Here is a 20,966-nt window from a genome sequence, read left to right on the forward strand (position 1 = left end):
TGTGCTTAACATATTACACTTAAATGCACAGTGCCAGACATACTCAAACATTACATACTACTCATTAACTGTTTGGAAAACCAATTTCAACATTATCAACAATTTTTCATTAGCACAAACATAAGAATATAACATTTGACAACTTCTTATCAAAATTTGGATACAACAAAGTTTCGAATTAGAATAATACTTTTAATTGATTGTTTTTTTTTTTTAACATAATTGTAAGCGGATCAGTATTATACATAATTTGGCGACAATGTTTATGGACGAATATAACTTTGTTGACATAATTAATTATTTTCACATATTTCAATTATATAATAGCAGTAAAACAATCGCAATACACTACTGTTGTATGAGATAATAATTAGTAAGCATAAAAATAAATATTCCATTGGTAAATAATTATGAACATGAAATGAATAATCATATTTTTAGGTAAAAACTATCACAGAAATTGTAGTTTAACAATAAAAGAATGTTTTTAATAAATCATTAATGATTTTTATTTTCTATAAATGTACAAGTCACACCATGCATGTATGATTGAAAATGTATTCATCCTTATTATTCTTAATCAGAGTGTTTCTTTTTACCATTGTACTAATGTTTAATAACTATAAAAAAAAACAACTTAAAAATGCTTAATACAAGGTACACATTACAATAGTGTATTGATATTATAGAACAATGATCATTAAGAATAAAATCCACAGCCATTTTTGATCATTAATCTAATATTGATAGACCGAGTGAACAAAGTTTATTGGTATGATTAAAACATATAATTTAAATAAAGATTGATAGAGGAAACTTAAGTTTGATTTCTAAAACTAATTTGAAAAAATGATAATAATAAAAACTGTATTAATATTAATTATTATGATAGTAAGTAATAATAATTAGATATAACTTTGTGATTTTTATAAGTTTAAGATAAGAAAGTTCAAACAACAGGACTAAATGTGGGCAAAAAAACATTATTGAGCAGCTATTTTAGTATCAAAAAAGTATTTATAATAGAATTGTTTTGTCTAACAACACATTATAATACACGCCAATAACAGTTATCAGTATCATTGTTATGAATCTTACATGTAATAATATTATCATTAAATTAATTTTATAAAAGAAAATACAATAACAAATGCATTCATTAAAGTTAAATTGTTGAATCAACAACGAAATGTTGTTCAAGACATCAATTTATTTGCACACAACTAATTAATATTATAACTGTTAGGAACAGAATATTCATAGATGGGAAAAAAGTAAATAAAGCAAAAGATTAAAAGGGAAGAAACAAACAGTCAATTAGGATAAAATGGTAACACAAAAAATAAAGATGTTTCTTTATTTTTTTGGAATGTTTGGGAGAAGAGGTTTTGGGCGAGGGGAGAGGAGAATCACAAAAAATTGATGGACTATAATTAATTAAGACTGCATGACAATCGGAACTGGTCCAATTGAATGCTCTAATGTGAATGGTGTAACCTGATAGATAAAACAACGATTGCACACACGCACTGGCTTCAAATGCCCAAATCTGGGCAAAGGAACAGAGTTTGAACTGCACCGAGAACAGAATACCTGCAAAGAAAAAACAATTGAGAAATAAGACAAGTTCTTAAGGTTAGGTTAGGTATATTAGGTATATTTAGAAGTAAAAAAGTACTTTGCCACAATTTCGACAATGATGACGTCTTCGGACCACAGTGAACATAGCTTTGCAAGACATGCATACAGGAGCCTCATTGTCAGGTATCCAGGGTGGTGGAGTTTCTGTTGAAGTGGATAACATATCATTAATCATAGCTTCACCTCTCCAAACAAGCGCCTCTTCTCCATTTTCGATGTCGATCACTGCAGCTGGGTTATTCATCACAGGAATTACTTCTGAAATTATCAATTGAAGCATAAAAAATAACCACATGTATTTCAATGGCACATTTTTAAACAAACCCAAGTTCTGTTGACTATCATTGCCGCAATTAGAATTAGACATGAGAAACACTGCCTTAAGTATATTACGTAAGTCTCCAGCAAAGTTAGTCTGCAGTTGGTCAGCCACTCCCGATATGCATACAAACAGTCGATGCAATAAGTCTTCATCAGATCTAGAAAATAAGAACCATAATAATAATTATATTCATCCATTAAATATATAGTTATTTCTCACCTGAACTTAGCACGAGCTTTTTGACGACGTAACGAATAATTACAGGAACTGTCCGTTGATGTGCTGTCCGTCAAGCTCTCATCACTCTCATCTGCTGATGAGGACGTACAACTAGAACAGCTTGAACAAATTTCATGTTTCTTGATCCTAAAGGATGAAATGATGCAATTATTATTATCACAAGTATGTCCTTGGAGCGATTTATTACTTATTAAATAAGTGTAACAAAAATAGCTGATAAATGTAATTACCTGACTACGCAATAATTACTTTTGTTCTAATTTATAGTATTATGAACATTTATTATACAATTTTTTTAAATACAACTAACTAATCACATTATAATAGAAAAATTAAATATTAGATTCTGAGCAGAAGGATAAATGTATACATTTTACAATGATGTGTTTTTAAAAAAAATTTTTTATGTCTGTCATCACCTTTTGGGGCAGTAAAAATGCTTCAATTTTCTTCAACAGTATCTTTTCTGGTAGGAAAGTAAATCTATTTGGTACTTGGGGGGGGGGGGTCAAAAGTACAATACAAGTACAAGTACTGATATAATGTTACAATGGCAGTTGAAAAATATTAAAAATACAGTCACAACTTTTTTTATAAGCATTTAAAGTTTGAATTTTGACAAAGTATGTAAAAATTACAAAAATGTGAAAATTATTTAAGGATAGAAATTCAAAAATATTTTTCTTTCTAAATCTAAAATTTTAAAATTTAATACAGGATACCTTATAGGTTTGTCTTCCTTTATCAAAAAAAAAAAATGTCTACCGGAAAGTCAAATTAAATTTATATTTGAACTGTTTAAGCACATTTTCAATTTTCAATTTTTTTTAGATTTTTTTCTATAAATGTCAATACAATTTTATTTAGTTGGGTCAAAATCATGCAAATTTAATACAAGGCTCTTGATATATTTTAACACAGTTTTTTTATAGTTATTTTGCGTTCAAATTTGGACGAAATTACATATTCAATTTCCAAGAATAATGATTTAAGTTATTTTGTTGTAATTTAAAAACATTATTCATGGGTATATAAAAACTTTAGAGTATACTATTCTATTTTATACACGCAATGCAACTTTCAAATGTAGTTTTTTTAGTAAATGAAGTAACCTACTGTAGTACTAAATCCTAATAGTTTTTTTTTTTTTTTAAATTTTTATTTGACATACACAATTTTTACAATATTAGCACAACAAGATTATTTGATAAGAGTACATAAAAAAATTTAAAACAAAAAATAAATGACACGAAAGGTGTGATTAGGCAGCCACCCATTAGTGAATCTTGGCATATCCTAGTAGTAAAATAAATTCCTTTAAGTCACAATAACATCAAATAAACCAAGTAATATCATAGGCTGACAAACCGCTAGGCTTTTTTTTTTATAAATTTATATTGATTAAGAGTTATTAGTTATTACATAATATTCGTCAATTGCATTTCAGCACTTGTCAGTTTTTTTCTGTTAAAAAAAGTATACTTGGAAAACTTACACGGGTTTAACGCTACCACATCTGGAGGTATTGCAACAACTTGTGGTTTGGAGGCGGCAAATCACCACTTCTGCTGACCGTTTGCCATCAGCGCTGGTCGCCTTGCGCAGTTCCCGCCAGCTCTTTGAGTACTTAGTCGAGACGGCAGTGACAACAGGCACCTTTTCCCAGGCTTTTGTCTCACCACTACTACTGCTGCTGCTGCTGCAGCTTTCATTACCACCACTCCGGTTGGAAGCAGCGGCTGTGGTATTTGTCTTTTTCCTTCTGTGATGATGATGACAACAACGACGACCACTACCACCTCCACCACTGGACGGCGACAGGCATCTCTTATTGTCTACTGCAGCCGACCGCCATCGGTTCCAGTTGTTGCAACAACACAACCGATATGAACTCGATGGCGGACATTCTGTTTGCGTCGAACTACTTGACACATTTGGGGGGGCTTGGTGCTGTTTTATAGGATGAAGCTTCGGCGATGGCACGTTTTCGTTTCCATTATCGTCTTGGACCACCACCACAACCACAGACGCTCCGCCACCGCCGTTGTTCCTGCTGATCTCACGTTCCAAATTCGTTGACTTTACCAGGATCTCTGTCAGAGCTTCTGTAGCTGTGGCCAGCGACTCGGTTAGGTCTGCATCCGGCGTCGAACCGGACGACGACTCCAGACCCCCGCAATCATATTGTTGCAATTGCTGACGGTTTCCTACTGAACTTTTCAATTCAATGTTGGGCTGCAGATCGCCAGCGTTGTTCGTTGATATGATCGTTGATCCGAACGATGCTCGTTTAATCAACGGATTACATTGGTTGCTGTTGCTGTTGTTGTTGATAAGGTCTTGCGGCGACGATGGTGGCGTCGGCGGAAACCCTTTCGTACCGCAGTGTTCTATGGTAGTTACGGGAGTGGTGGTGGTGGTAGTGGTAGTGGTAACGCTGTTGTCCAATACCAGTTCCGCAGTACTGGACGAAAGGCACTCGGAGTCCTCGTCGCTAGTTTCCTGGCACCTGAAACAAAAAAAGATGTACAAAATATTATTGAATACCATTTTAATGTGCATAAATTATTTCATGCAACAGTCGTTATATCGTAATAATATACTCACGATAACTGTTGGTTCTTTGCCGCCAAATTCTCGTCAAACTTAACCTCATCGGACGAACACAACATCCTCTCCAGCGTTGACAGCTCCTTGTCGGACAGGGTGAGTAGGAGCTCTCTGATTTTCATCAATAACGACTACACAACAAGTATATAATCATTAATTTAGGCATAACATAAATCGATAAGACCAATTAAGTATTGTCTCTTATGTACATGCATATCGTAGGCGTTCTATTAAAAAGACAATAGTCACTTTTTCAACGTTAAATAGAATTTTGTTGTTGTAATATTGCCATTTCATCAAACGCTCGCGATATACGAGTATACAGAATACATATAGCTTAAACACAAAACACTCACTCGAAATGGACGAAACATATCGGACATGTCGGTGGCGTTTTGGTCGAGGGACAGGGGTGACATGTATGGGTAAAATAACAGACCGGACACGATGGCCAGACGAGGAATGGTGAACATGAGGGCAGGATCATAGTCGTCAACCATCTCTTGGGTCAGAAGACCTTTGACAAGCGCTCTAAAAGACACCAATATAATAATAAAAATTAAAACATAATTATTGTTTTGATACACAATATTGTTAGAAGTACTATAATTGTAACATGCACACTAAATAAAAATCGTAACTATATTATTTTTATTATTTTTAACTCTAGTATGGTTTTATTTTATGTTTTATCTATCAACGCACTCACCTTTGTAGGGTCTCGGAGAACAAGACGACTACGAGTTGCTGGAGTTCGTATTCGTGGGCGGTCTTGACGGGCACCATCGCGGACACGTAACGCAACTCAAACTCAGCCAACAGATGATCGAACGTGCACAACGAAGATATTAGGTTGCGCAGGCACGGCGGAGTTTGATCGCTGCAAAGGCTCGCGTCCCTCAGGAGGCCCCGGACTCTTTCCAGCGATTTGGTTAGTGCCCGGGCCAAAGGCCTCATAGCTCCGCTCTCTGCTTCCCGGTTCATTATGCTCGACCCCGCCGATAGACACTACATATACATGAACAGAGTTAATTAATAATAATGTAGATAAAGCCAATAGATATTTTGTTAGTGTCATTACTATTAATTATCATAATCTTTATAATCTTTATTTTAGGTATTAATAATGTAGAGTTTTTAACGTACCTACCTATATACTATTAATTGTTATTTTTTTTCAATATGATCAATAGTATAAAGAATGTATATTCCACCATGAACCGTACAATAAAACTGGCATTTATAATGATAGTTCATTATATCAATTTTTTAAAAAATATTTGAACTATTTTATCTCCCCACATCATATTAGGTTTATTATCGACTTTTAGTTTCTAAGATTATTACTTACGATATTTTAAAAATTCATAACATGAAAATTGAATTATTTCGAAATTCCGATTTGGCGATATTTCTATCTCATACGCAGTTATTTATACGTTGATGCATACAATCAGCTATGTATTACATTACAATTAATATATGTATACAAAATAGATGCACAGCGATTATAATAAACTCGTACACTATAAATATTATACCAAATTATTATAATAGTGTCTATGAACCTACTTTTGAATCCCGACTAACAATTTATGTGTGCAATTTAAGGTAGCACACGACGCTGAAATATAATAGACGTTTTTACAGACTGAACAATAACAAACTACATATTTTGCAAAATTCGATTACGTAGTGGGAGACTGTTTTTTTGTCTAAAATATTCATTGAACGCCAAACATCATAAGTCATAATATTAATAATAGTAACATGTAATATAATAATTACCTCAGCGCCAAACCACAGCTGTCCCGCCAGATTATCCTGAATTACGTCGTCTGGAAACTTTACACGAAAATCACGACTGGCCCGTTCGCCAGGTATCAGCTCGTCCATGATTTTAATACAAATCGTCAAGACCTAAAAACCAAAAATATTGTTTATATACATTGTTTTATAGGTACAAGATTTATATATAACTATAAAATAGGGCCGGAATTCAGATGCTTTTTAATTGTGTCTAAAAAACATTGCTACATTGCACAGTGTTAGTTAAGGTGTTCGTGGGGGGGGGCGGGGATGGAGGGTTTTGCTCACTTTGTCCTGACATTGTCGCAAATGGTTCACGAGGGCAGTACACCGCTGAGGATCTTTTTTGCCGTCGAAACTGTCCAGTTCAGCCGCGACGGCGTTCAATTCGTCGTCAGCGTAAAAGAATTGCGCTAACAGCGAACGGTCTCCCTTCTGAAATCAAAATGGAACATAAAATATAAAAAAACAAATTTCATTCATACACACAATTAAAATGATACAGGATATTAACATTTTTATACATTTAAAAATAAAATAGGTGTATCGTAGTTGTAGGTGCTAAGGAAGAAACAGAACAGGCTAATCTAGAAACGGCAACGACATTGCGCAATAATAACGTGGTGCGCGACGAGTTTACGTAATATTTTCTCCATGTAATTTAATTATTAATTTAAAAACGTACCATTATTATTGCGGTGGTCGACGAGTTAAACATAATTTTAATACCCCACTTTTGAATCTAACCGCGTAACAAAGAAAACGAATTATCTTTTATTTTTCGTCTTGGTGGACAACAATGACGCTATAGCTATAATAAATGATACGCGACGTATCCGTCCCATTTATATGTATTTTGTGGCTTCATCGTCGTGTTATTGTTATTATTATTATTATTATTATTATATCAAACATGCACTTGTATTAAATTCGCTAGCAACGGTATGATAATTGTGTCGATATAACAGATTTGAACATAAATATGCATACACAATATAATATATCAAAATAACAAGATGCAAGAGCGTGTAATAATAAAATGTGAAAAAAAAACAGGACAAACGATTTGTTTTTTCCCCTTTTTAAAACATTTGAAACAAAACAACAAGCACCATGCGAGTAGTGTAATCTACTTATATAGTCGAGTTTACCATTTACACACGGAACTATATTATTAATTATCATAATTATAATGTTCAATATGGATTAACATAAAATAAAGTACTCATCATATTATAATACGCTCAGTGCTTTCTCTAAGATCGAAAAAAGTCTACACCTATATTATAAATGTAAACTGCATTAGGTATATACACGATACATCTCCAACTGAGCGTAGGTACGCCATCAATGGATTTCTAAACAAATAATATATCGTTATAGCGGACTTAAAGGTACGGTGTATTACAATATTTACCATACTATAGGGTATGCGTGATGTTAAAAACAGACCGTTACCGAGCAAAAATCTGTACGACGAGCGACGGGCACGATGATAAAACGATCGCTGCTTTGTAGGCGGGCGGTAGGTGTACAATATAATATAAATAATATACCTTTTATATAACGTTTCGACGTTTTCTCCGAAATGTTAATACAAGTACGCGCCTCGTTAAAAACCACGAAGAAAGTACTAGTACACCGACGGGGTAATATAAGAAGGTGGAAGAAAAAATCTGACCAATTTGTTTGCACTATACAGTGACGGAGGTCCCGCGCCGAAACGCTCGTCCTATACATATTACATACAATATTATATTATATACAGCAACGCAATACTTTCACTTAGCACCTGTTATTATATTCATGGTCACTATATACATATTTATATACAATATACTTTATGTGTACATATACTCTCGGCCGACACTCTCTAATAAAAAATATATAGATATTAAAAAACATGAAAATAATATCCCACGTGATCGTTGTCGTTTCCGTACACGACGTCTATAATATTATAGTACCTATATTATATCATCGGAAAAAATAAATTCCAACCGAATAATGCAGAAACAATATCCATTTAAACAGCTACGTTAATTTTCAGTCAATTTTTTATTTTTTTAAGATAACAATTGTTTACCTATATAACACTACATTTGTACAATTTATAAAGTATTTTTATTGTCATAATCAGAAGCAGAATAGTTTTCTAACATATTGCCATTTTTAAACAGACAATCATATAAATATTCAACATTTAACTAACAATATCTTTTATATTAATAATCAAAGCATTTAAAGTTTAAATGTAAAGATATGTAATGCCAAGGGGTAGTTATAATATTTCTTAAAAGCTGAAGTCCACTATGTATAATAGGTCCTTTGCTACATTTTACTTTAAACTAAACTAACTAACTTACTAACTCTTTAATTTCCATTATTAATGAATCTAAATTTGAAAAAAAATATTTTACATTCAAATAATTATTTTAACAAATGGTTATTAAGAAAATTTAAACACAAGCAGTTATTATGATACAAATTATTCAAAATACAAAAACTGATTTGGAAAGTTGGTGTTGACAACTAAACTTAACACTAACTGTGTGTGTATAGTGTATGCTGTATAATATAAATACCGATTTACAAGTTTTTTTGTTAGTTTTTATAGTAAATACAAGTGACGAGAATTATTATAACATGATAACAAAACTATGATAATACCAGCAGCCATGTATACAACACGTCACGCGCCTACAACATATTATTAAAAAGTATATCTAACGAACCTAATTACAATATCGCCAACCGCGAATGTAGGCTAAGGCTATACAAAACTGCATTATAGGTAGGTACGTTATCGGGGGGGGGACACTTTCTTGATTCCCTACTACTATATTATATATATGTATGTAATCTGAAATTTTCCGGAAAATCGAAGAAGGCTGTGGCCAATAACGCGGCGTATCTAACACGAAAATAAATTTATATTATCACATACAAGTGTTGATTATTATGTCGTTAGGTTAGATTGTTGCAAAGTGAAATTTTCTCTTGAACGTTTTTGTGAAATCAATAAGTGTATGCTGTAAACGGAATAATCCGCTAACCGTAATAATGACGTGGTAGCGACTTTATTGCTTGGAAATAAATTAATTATAATTTTATAATATAGGTACCTAATATGATGTTTTTGAATGATAATCGATAATAATTAAAATTATTTCGTTGTATACACAACTTTATGTTTAATAGTGGATTTTTAATTGATTTATCTGTAATCAATAGCCACGTGAACCCAATTATTACATACTACAACATTATTATACATTATTATTATGATTATAGACAACGAAAACAGGTACCAACACAGATTGTATAAATACAATATACATAAATACATTATACACAATGAACAAACATATTAGTATACCAACGGTTTTTTTTTCAATAAACTCTTGAAAATTAAATATTTTTACCATAAAAACAATAATGGAGTCGGTGAATATTGAATACAAAAAATTGTAATCAATTAAGTAAAACTACATCAAAATGTTATACAATGAACACTTCAACACTGAATAAAAAATTTTCGACAATAGATTACAAAATATAGTGTAAGCATATTAGTTGGCGGTCGAAAAAATTACCATCACATTAAATGTCCATATGCATTGACTATTGTGTAACTAATTTTTTTATCAGGAAAAAATAGTATACTTTTACCCCCGCAGAAATTATTTAATGTCTGTACTCTGTATTTGTGTTTTTACCATTATATACATTTATAAAATACTTAAGTTTTATGAAAACTTTTTTTTTAAAGTCCTTGACGGACAATGTATTAGGTATTATAGGTAAATATTATACAATGCATTCAACTTGTTTAGTTGTTTACTATACATAACTAGTACCTACACCACCTTGGCCATTCCAATACATTAATTCGATTTTATAAGTTACTTCATCATGTTATATGATAAAATCGTACGGTTTTCATGATTGAATGAAAAAATAAGACTGGTTAAGTTAGGATTCTTTTTTTCTGTCTAATTTTTTAGAATCATAATTTGTTCAATAATACTATATTATAGTGACCAACCACATAAAATACACACACCATATTTTATTATTAATTCACGTTTTAATTAAATTACAAATATTTGCATGTAACCAAATTCGTTACACATACAGAGCCGCCGTTTGTGTGAATTGTACATGGGAAATACAGAAAACATTAGGACCTCAATCTGTACATAATATTTTATTATGCATAGTGTATAAAAATAATAATAGGGACCAGTGAATAAACTATATAAAAAATACTGATTATAATAATTATAATACGTTTAAATTTAGCAATGAAAACATAAGTTGATCACAGGCAAAAAATTATAGCATTGAATATGTTGTATAAATAAACTTACATTCAAAATGAATAGCACTGAAGAAAATAAATTATAAATTTCAGATAACCTATTGTCCCGATCTCAGAGTATATAAGAGTATACTCTAAGGCCCTGATACTAAAAAAAACCCAATATCATAAATCATAGGCACGTACATGAATATTTTTACTCTAAAGTAAACGTAGCAGAACTACATTTGCATTATGTTTAATTATTAAATTGAACATATATAAATATTTATAACTATACAGTAAACAATATACATGCATAACCTATATTATATTAGGTATAAAGTATACAATATTTAAAGGCATAATCTGATGCTTGTTATACGACTATAATACCCAGTTATATATTTTATCTAGACGAACGTCTTGAAAAAAAAAACTGAAATTATAATATGTTGTTTTTTCAGTTCTTTGTGTTTCTGCAGTATAAAGTATTATAATGAGATATTCAGCGACTATTACAGGATTATCAACAACTACAGGAACCCAAGCAACAGTAATCGCGCAAGCGCAGTTTTCGTCTGAAATACAACATAATAATATAATATACTGTAATCACCTATCAGTAATCGGTACGCGTAGTATTTTATTGTGTGATCAAACTAGCAAAATGGTAGTTACAAATAAATAAACAAACTTTTAGAATGATAATATTTAGCAATAATACAAGCGCAAGCGTATAATACAGGCAACAGCAAATAGGGTTTACCAATAGAATATAAAGTATAATATTAAAATATTGAAACAACACTGTATTTGTGCCTGTATACTTTATAGGAATAACCATGTTTGTGGGCATAATATATAGCTGCCATGGCACCATGTAAATAAATGCGCATTTACTTTGGAGTATATTATTTTTATAATAATAAAATGACTAATGCATAGTATTATTATTTGCTAATGGTTTGTGATGTGACAAACAAAGCTTAAGATAACTGTTTTTCTTTTTGTGTAGTGAAATAAAATACCCACATAGATAATCTTGTTTTCGGTTGGTTGATTCGAGTTTTCCTAGGTATTTTCTAAATAAGCAAATATTCCTAAAAAATGTTCTATTTAATGCAATATGTTACCTACGGAATATCAGTATGATGACTATATTTTAACTAGCGAAGACGTGAGAGACTATGAGGTAAAAACAAAAAAATTGCAAAGAACGAACAATTAAAAATGTTCACATTATTGGGGAAATTAAACAAACACATGCTATAGCAAACACAGTAATAATAACGGTTAGCTTGGTGTAGTCCTATTAAATTATAATATTTTCACAATTGTGTCTACACCAATACTAATGTAGTAACATAACATATACATAGGTAAATGGGAACATGTGTTTTAGAAAAAGAGTACCACCTACATAGAAAATGTTTCACGACAAAGAGACCTCAATACAAAAAATATATAAAAGTTTATATTATATTATGTAAAACGCACGTCGATGTACTTAGTACTTACAAACATGTTTGTCAATGTATCATAGCGATATGATGTGTATGATTTTCGATAGGAATTGGCCATTTTACTTTAGACTACTATTATAGAGGCTAGAGCTACTATATTTTGTATTATACATTATTTTATCCCCCATGAACAGCTATCGTGTTTCGGCCCTCATGGTTTGCAATATTTGCATCCGTTTTCAACTACACAACACATTTTTTTCCATCGCTATTACAATAAGTACCAATTCTATGGAACAACGATAGTTGAAACTTTTAATAATAATTAATAACCCTTCTGTATGAACTTGAATATTACACCGGTGCGGCAGTGCATAATTATAACGTAAATTAGAAGTTTGGTCTTTGGTACTTACTAAACCAAATAATAAAAACAAATTGACATTCATTATACGTCATATGACATTAATTTTTAATATAAGTACAGAAACAGAACAATTACTTTGTGAATTATTTTTTTCGTTCAAGAATTGTAGAATAATAAAATTGGAATTTTATGAACTGTATATAAAATCATAACTTGCACACTTCTATAACATAATGATATGTCATAATTCATAATACATGGCTTTCTCTCGTATTTTTTAAAAGATAAGAAACACCAATCTCCTCATCCCACCTGTTATTGGCACATTTATACCTAATTTAACTGTGTTTATTATTTTTATTGTTAGAGGTTAGGTAAGATTGTATAGTAATGAATATTGTCAAACATTTTATTCATACCTAAAACAACTAAACAAATCAACACATTTTGTTCAAACAAGAAAATATAATTATTTTGGATTATATAGTATATATAGCTCACTAGATGAGTAACACGAGTATACTCGTACACCAATTTTAATATTTTTATTTTCTATGCCTTTTTTATTTACATTTTTTTAAATTAATTAAATTATAATTTATTAAGATATTATGAATTTATTTATATAGGTAGGTACAATACAAATTTTTGGCTAAGAATTGACAGGCGTGATTCGCATGGTTTAGGAAGTCATCAATATTGATTTTACAAAATTGACATGTTTTTTAAAGATAAAATAAATACTTGGATGTAAATTTCATAATAATTGCGATACTTAAATATTTATATAGGTATCAAAGTATCTGTTACCTGTATATATCAAACACAAATTAATTACCTTATAAATATAAATAAATTATAGGTGTGTATAAATGGTAAAATACCATCATTAGCTATTGTGAGAATATAAAATCATAGATTACTATATCTATACAAAACGAATACATTTGGCATAATTTCAAATTATGGTGTCTATACGCAATTAAAAAGAATAGGTACATGAAGAAAACATGCCAATGATATTTGTAGATATCAACTATTCATTATGTCATTTTTTATTTATCGTAGCTTAATCCAGCAGTTCAAAACAAAGCAACATATCATTTTAACAGATCGTCGACATGTTAGTCTAGGTTTCATTGAAGTGACATTATAACCAAATAGCTATGAAATAAGTAAAAATAGCCACCAAGACATACATTTAAATAAAAGCACCTAACTAGTGTAGGTATAACATAGCAGTAAAATATTTAAAGCAATTAAAAATTATTGAAAATCTTCATATAAGACCTACCTAACACTACTATATATACTACATATTAGACTAATTGCTTTTTTTTTTATCGAAACAATGAAAATCTTATCATGTGTGATTTTATAAAACCTGTATGCTTAAGAACGTCATCACTATGTTATAATTTATCAGTATTATTAAGAAAAACAAACATAAAAACAATGAAACAAAATTATTGAACAAATGATTACGAAACACAATAATTCAATTATTTCAATTTAAGGATAATAATATAGGTACTGAACAGTGAATTGTTATATTGATCAAAACAAATAACATAACGTACTATACAATATGAGAAATTCGTATCGCATTTACAAATTTATAAAAGCGTGACAAATTAAATGTTATCTATATTGCGTTCGAGTATAATTTGTATACATTATATAATTAAAATGTCTCATATTGTAATTTTAATTACAATCACATGCACCAACATCATTACAATGATTTGAATTTCTTGATAGTACATAAATACATTTTTTCAGTAGTTTGAGAATAATAACGATACAATATATAAAAAATATAATGTCTACAGCCAAAAGTGACTAAGAAGTCACAACTAAGATACGCATTATTTAACCACGAACTTGAACTTATTAATGTAATACCTAGCTAAATGTGTACCAAATTAAATAACAATTTTTGAGAATTTTTTTTTTGTGGGAGCATAGTTATTTCTATAACCTCACAAATCCAGAAACCTACACCCAATTTTACTTATTTAGTAAATTATGGAGAGTATTTAGGAATGGTTTAAAGGAAAGGATAAGACATTGAATTTGTATTAATTTTTTCTTACCATATTTACATAAATAGAAAAATTGCCAAAAGTACTCTAAAATTATTGTTAATACCTAAAAAAACTTCAAAGGGAGATCTATCCCCCCGTAAATACGCAACTGGTATATTATATTTAATATGACGTGTTTCATATTCTACGATACTCACTTTGTAATAAGTAAAAAGTAAAGTGAAATCAAGGCATATTACTCATATTTAATTTCTGATACTTGCTCCTGTAGTGCATAACATAAAAACAAACTTTTTTTTTCAAAAAACAATCTCAGATATGTCTCGGATATGTGCCAATTCATAAATTATTTATCGGTTCGTGTAAACATAACAAATTTATGTTTCCTGAACTTTTGATGAGAAACCTATTGACCTTTCAACATTCCACAAAACAGCCTTTGTTTCTTTATTCTAGTGCTACTTAAAACTACTTGTCGTGTTTTATATTTAAAAAAATACGTGGGACGAGAGCTACAATGTAAACAAGCATTTAATTTTTATATAGATAATAATAGCAGGTTTCAACTCAGTGGGACCCACGACCAAGAGAACATAGTCATCATATATTATGGCAAAGTAGCCTTCGTTTTAATTTTATACAACAATTAATTAAAATGTATTTATTTACTTCAAGTTCATAAATTCATAATATTTATTCCTAACACGATTATACTATTGAAACTGCAATAAAATGTAGGTACCTATACGAATTCTATTTAAATATTAATACACACAAATTTAAACTTCAACCCATAGAATTGACCGAATAGCCTTCACAATTTTCCGTTCATCAATAGACACATAATATATTATATTATAAAGGTTTATATAGGTACTACATTCAACTTCGGGATGACCTTGATACGGTAAGTGTGTATATACGTCATAAACCTATGTCCTATATGACTATATGGATGGACCTATACTGTAACAAAAATAGTTTGTTCACAAAGATATGGATAACATAAAAATTACATCAACAAAACATCCGAAAAAATATTTATTGGTACTTAGAAAAGTTAGAAGAAGTACCTAAATTAATTCGTAGATATTTAAAGTAATATCATTACAAATCGACCAATTTCATTGCCGAAAATATTTTTAATAAGTACAATAAAGTAAGTAAGTTAAACGATAGGTAGGTGTTTTTGATTTATAAGTGTTTATAAAGGTATGATAAGTAGATATAGTTAGTATACCTACAAGTTATAACTTATAAATATTATTGTTTACAGTGGTCGAAATGGCTTAAGATAAGTGGAGGGATGCCTTACAATTCAGATTTAGGCCTATACGAAAAATAAAAGGTTTTCTTATACATAGGTATAAATATAAAAATCATAATAATTATTTCATTTTAAAACACAAGTCTTAGGAGGAATACGTTATTCTAGACAAAATAAGTAGAGAGATGAAAAATGTTAATACAAAAAAGTAGAGGGATGTCATCCCTCCGTATCCTTCCACCACTTCTACCACTAATTGTTTATGGAATAATATACATAGTAAGCAAGTTGTTTTGGAATAAAAGATAACATAAAGGTACAATAATATTTATATTAACAATAATTTCTCGTAAACATACATCATTTGATTTAATTATCGAACAATACAGAGAAATTGAGCGTCAAGTTCAGATAATCAAATATCAATATTATTAAATGATAATTGGTAAATAACAAATATTTTTTGGTTTAAAATGTTGCAATATTTTGGATAATTTATCTGTGAACCATTAAGTTATGGTCTAATTAATAAATATGTCAACATTGAAACGAAGCAAAATTTTTTTTTTTGATTATTTTCTAATTTTGTTTTGTTACAACTTAAAATAGAGTTGTCGCACCTATTAACCTTAAACGGCACGAAGAAACAAAAATACAAGGTAATTTCCTTGTGGAAAAAAGTTTTACCTAACGGGTTTAATTGGATTTCTGATTCAAATACATTAGTTTGATCAAGGATGCTGGTATTTCTGTTGTTTGTTGTCCTTGTATGATAGGTACCTATAATAAATATATATATTTGCACTTAAAGAAGTCTAAATACAAATAATAATTGCCTAGAGACATTGTCATAATGAAAAATTTACATGGGTATTTTGTTTCAATTTTCGGAAGTTCAAACTACTAAGCCTGAGGGAACAAATTACAGGATGCACGTTGTACAATACAATACACATTAAATAAGAAATTAATTGGTACCTATATAATATTAATAATAAGTACAAACGATACAAAATTATATTACCAAATACCTACCTATATAATTTACAATTATTGATAATACCAACCATAAAAAGGTTTGTGCGCGATCTCTCAACTAATTACATAAATAGTAGAGTACGTAAATTTAAAATCAATTATACGTAGATCTACGTTTTACATCTATAGTTAAATTTTCTTTATCAATTGTAATATTATAATATTCAACTCCAAAATTATGTTCAAGGTACATCTTAATAAAGTGTTCGCGGATACAAAATTTACATTTTTGCGAATTTCCCATTCATTTTCGAAGAAATGGCAATAAACGACAAAATAAATTAGAGAAAAAATGTAAACAAGAAACCAGTTTTTAAAATAGAACCTTGACCATTTTCGGTAAGCCAAACTGACCAGGCATTTTATTATATATGGTATATTTTATTTTAAGCCAGATTTAAACCAGAGCTTAGTTATACGTGAGGTTTTACTTTACGTTTATACTATAATAGGTAATTAAACTCAATCTATTTCTAAAAACAGTAGTTCATTTTCATTCAATACTAAAGTTATCATTGATTTTGACACATGAAAACTGGCATAATAAATTATGTAAAAGACCGCGAGTTGTCCTTGAGTAAACATTTTTGATATTTTTTTTTAATCTCAGATCAATGATTTAAGATAGCACACAATTATTAATAATAATATTAGAATGTAGGTACCTATTTTACATAATATTATCTCATATTAAATCCATCTACCTATAATATAATAAATTCAAGTTCTATACTAGATAAATATATTTTATTTTACCAAAATAAATTTAATAGATACCTAGATAAGTACATAATAAAATCTATATTTTAAGATATTGGATAAAAATACTTACCTTTCTATATATTTAGCTTTTCTATTTATGAATAAATACATTACTCATGGCAATTTACAGTTTTACATTTGAATTTAAGTCTTTCTTAAACAAATACTATACAACTCTAACTACCTATATATTTGACAATACCAGGGCCACCACAAGGACAGAGGCAGTAAAAAGAGGAATTGGGATTGGTTTTTCTACTTTTATAATTATAAAACCTTCTGAGAGATACTTGTTAATAATAAATAAGCACTAAGACATCACAAATTATTTAAAATGTTTTTGTTGAATAAATTCTGGAAGATATTAAGTTCATAATAAATCTAGGTAGGTACCTCTGATATAATTAAGGTAGGTGGTAGGTAAGTTATATGAATCTTAAAGTAATAATCTTTTACGAATTAGGTATTACCTACTTTATTTTTATGATTTTCAATGAATAATCTTGAACCAGACCCAGTGTTAAAGAAGAGATTTTTTTCAGGTGCATCAAGATATAACTTTTTTCAGAATTGTGTTATCCACCCCCTAAAATCTAAATATGGTAACCTTTTTTATGTCAATTTTATTTTATTAAAATTAAAAAATTAATTCAACCTGATTAGGTACTTACACAAATACCGATATGTACTTTAACATAACTAGACCTCGACTAGAACCCAAGCTAGAACCTATTCAAAAATCAAAATTAGTGAATAGGATTCTACTAAGGTAGTAATAATTAGAGAAATAATATAATATATATCATAATAATAATATATAATGGTAAAGTATTTTTTTTAATTTTATGTAGATTTATAATATTATAATAATATATCTCTGGATACATCAAATTACAAATTATCCTCAAAATTATCATTATACTAACAATAATTCCAATATTTTGCATTTATGCAACAATTACTGATACCTAACTAATAAACTTTGGTAGTAGTTATGTATCTCTGTAATAAATTCTAATTATTAAAATTATCATCTAGGTAAATTTAAAGTTGTTATCAAAAAGTAAAAATATTGGTAAAAACCTAGATCAATATGTGAAAAAAAAACTATTTTTATGTACCTAGTTAGGTAGGTAGCCATATATTGAGTCTTATCTATAAATGAATTAGGTATTTTAAATGAAGTACCTACTATCTTACCTTGTTTAAAATTGTAATTACAAAAACAAAAAAATCATATTAGGTAAGTATTATGACTTGTGCTTCCCTAGGACTTATAAGTTATCTAAAATAATTAGTTAAGTTATTAACCACTTGGATTGAATGCTGGGTAGGTATCTACCTATAAAAGTTATTTTTTGCCTTTATTAATGGTGTAACTCAAGTGAGAAATTAACTCACGTGTTAATCCAGATTTACCCACCTTAAAATAAAATGGAAAATGATCAACATGTTCCTACAATAATATTAAATAATATTAGAACTGGATCTCATAATTACATAACCTCAATTAAAAATGTGACAACTGTGACAATGATGGTCCAATTGTGTAGCTACCTACTCCAACTTAGAGGAGTAAGTAAGTTGGAAAAGTGCTAACACTTATCAAGTTAAATAGATAGTTTTAGGTAAGTTTTATAGGTAGATATAAGTAATCAACATTTTGGAATACTTAAAAACCATTGAATTACTTTTGAACTAGTTTTAAAAACCAAGTCCTGCACAAAAAAATAATCAAGTTGTATATCTTGGTGATTAAATACTAACTATTCAAATAATTTAATGCGTATGCATTCAAAATAGACAACGCAATCATGAAACCTTGGTGGAAGCAATCAGAACATTGAGACACTTTATAGTAACCACAATCATACTGGTCAGTTGACAGTCGATTGCAGAATAACTTCCCCATTTATCTATTTTAGCGTCAAAATATTTGAATAGCGTTCAGGTAGGTACCTACCTATAATACAGTTTGATGTACTTGATTGATAAAAAATAAAAGCTATAATTACACTAATATTTATACATATCATAATTTTTTCACAAGATAAGGAAGCTAAGAAGATACAATCGGACTATGTAATCTAAATGACAATTAAGACATCTAAGACTCTGGGAACTATGTAGAATGGCTACATTAGTGAAAGATATTGTACCCACACTTGGCAGTTAGAACACAGGCATAGCAGATAGTGTTTGCGGAGACATTGTCAGCCATAGGTACTTGCCTAACATACCTATTTTAATATTATGTATAGTGAGTGTCTGGGTAAGCGTTAACAGGACCAATAGTAGGAACCATCAGGCTGCAGAAACTTGGCTAATATATATAAAAACAATACTGTAATTCATAATAAGGTCAACCCAGCACTCACTTTTGGCTTGTAAAACCATTTCCGGATGGACTCCATTTCCCAGACTGCCGAAGACACGACGAGGGGTCAACTTTTCATCCAACTCTGTCAGATGACCACTGGCGGCTGCGGAGAACTGTTGCCAGACGACATTTCGGACGCGAATCGCGTACGGATCATGGGCGAACGACAAAGTCGAAAAAAGCGACACAACGAGATTTTCGAATCGCGAACTCGGCTCAAACACAGAGACACGGTCTGTCCACCACGACTTCGACGGTGATGTTAATGAGTCGTTCGAGGATTTTTATAATAATTATAGGGGCACGGCTTCGGTATCAACCATTGATGTTGCCGTCTGTCCGTCTCACCGAGTCTCTAGTGAAAAAAAAGGAACGTCGAGGAACGTCGGCGGAAAAACGTTGTAAAGCAATCACAATCTTAACACACGGTACACGACGCGAACGGGCGCGCAGGCCGATACGCTACTGAAGTCGCGCGACACACGGTTGCACGACGAGTGGCGACCGCGATCGTCGTCGCCGTCGTCGATGTCGGGCGGCGGTCAGACTTTGGTTGGGGAGGGCCGCGGGCGCGGAGAGGAAAACGCCGCCCCGAAAAAAAGCACGGTCTCGCGGTCACGTCGCCTGTAGTTGTAGTATCCGTATCTACATTATAGTTAGAAGTCTGACAGTGATGTAGTGTGAGCGGCCGCGATAGTCAACTTGTGGCGATA

At 30.5% G+C, this 20,966-nt stretch overlaps 1 protein-coding gene across 1 annotated transcript; it reads right to left on the reverse strand.

Moving 5' to 3' along the window:
• Positions 1–484: 484 nt before the first annotated feature.
• LOC111038286 (lateral signaling target protein 2 homolog) lies at positions 485–20,287 on the reverse strand. Its single transcript, XM_022321329.1, has 11 exons — positions 20,252–20,287; positions 6,911–7,057; positions 6,602–6,733; positions 5,523–5,821; positions 5,170–5,344; positions 4,811–4,944; positions 3,699–4,712; positions 2,183–2,329; positions 1,966–2,120; positions 1,679–1,899; positions 485–1,593 (listed from the first exon to the last, which is right to left on the reverse strand). Exons 1-11 carry the CDS (start codon positions 20,285–20,287, stop codon positions 1,438–1,440), a joined length of 2,616 nt encoding a protein of 871 aa, XP_022177021.1. The 3' UTR covers positions 485–1,437.
• Positions 20,288–20,966: the final 679 nt, after the last annotated feature.

The sequence above is a fragment of the Myzus persicae genome, unplaced genomic scaffold, assembly GCF_001856785.1.
Source record: "Myzus persicae strain clone G006 unplaced genomic scaffold, MPER_G0061.0, whole genome shotgun sequence".
Taxonomy (NCBI): domain Eukaryota; kingdom Metazoa; phylum Arthropoda; class Insecta; order Hemiptera; family Aphididae; genus Myzus; species Myzus persicae.

Coding starts and splice junctions, on each gene's coding strand:
- LOC111038286 (XM_022321329.1), bottom strand. CDS start 20,287: ATGGAGTCCATCCGGAAATGGTTTTACAAGCCAAAA. Junction 6,734..6,910: donor TGCGACAATGTCAGGACAAA/GTGAGCAAAACC, acceptor TTTGGTTTTTAG/GTCTTGACGATTTGTATTAA. Junction 2,330..3,698: donor TGTGGTAGCGTTAAACCCGT/GTAAGTTTTCCA, acceptor TTCATCCTTTAG/GATCAAGAAACATGAAATTT.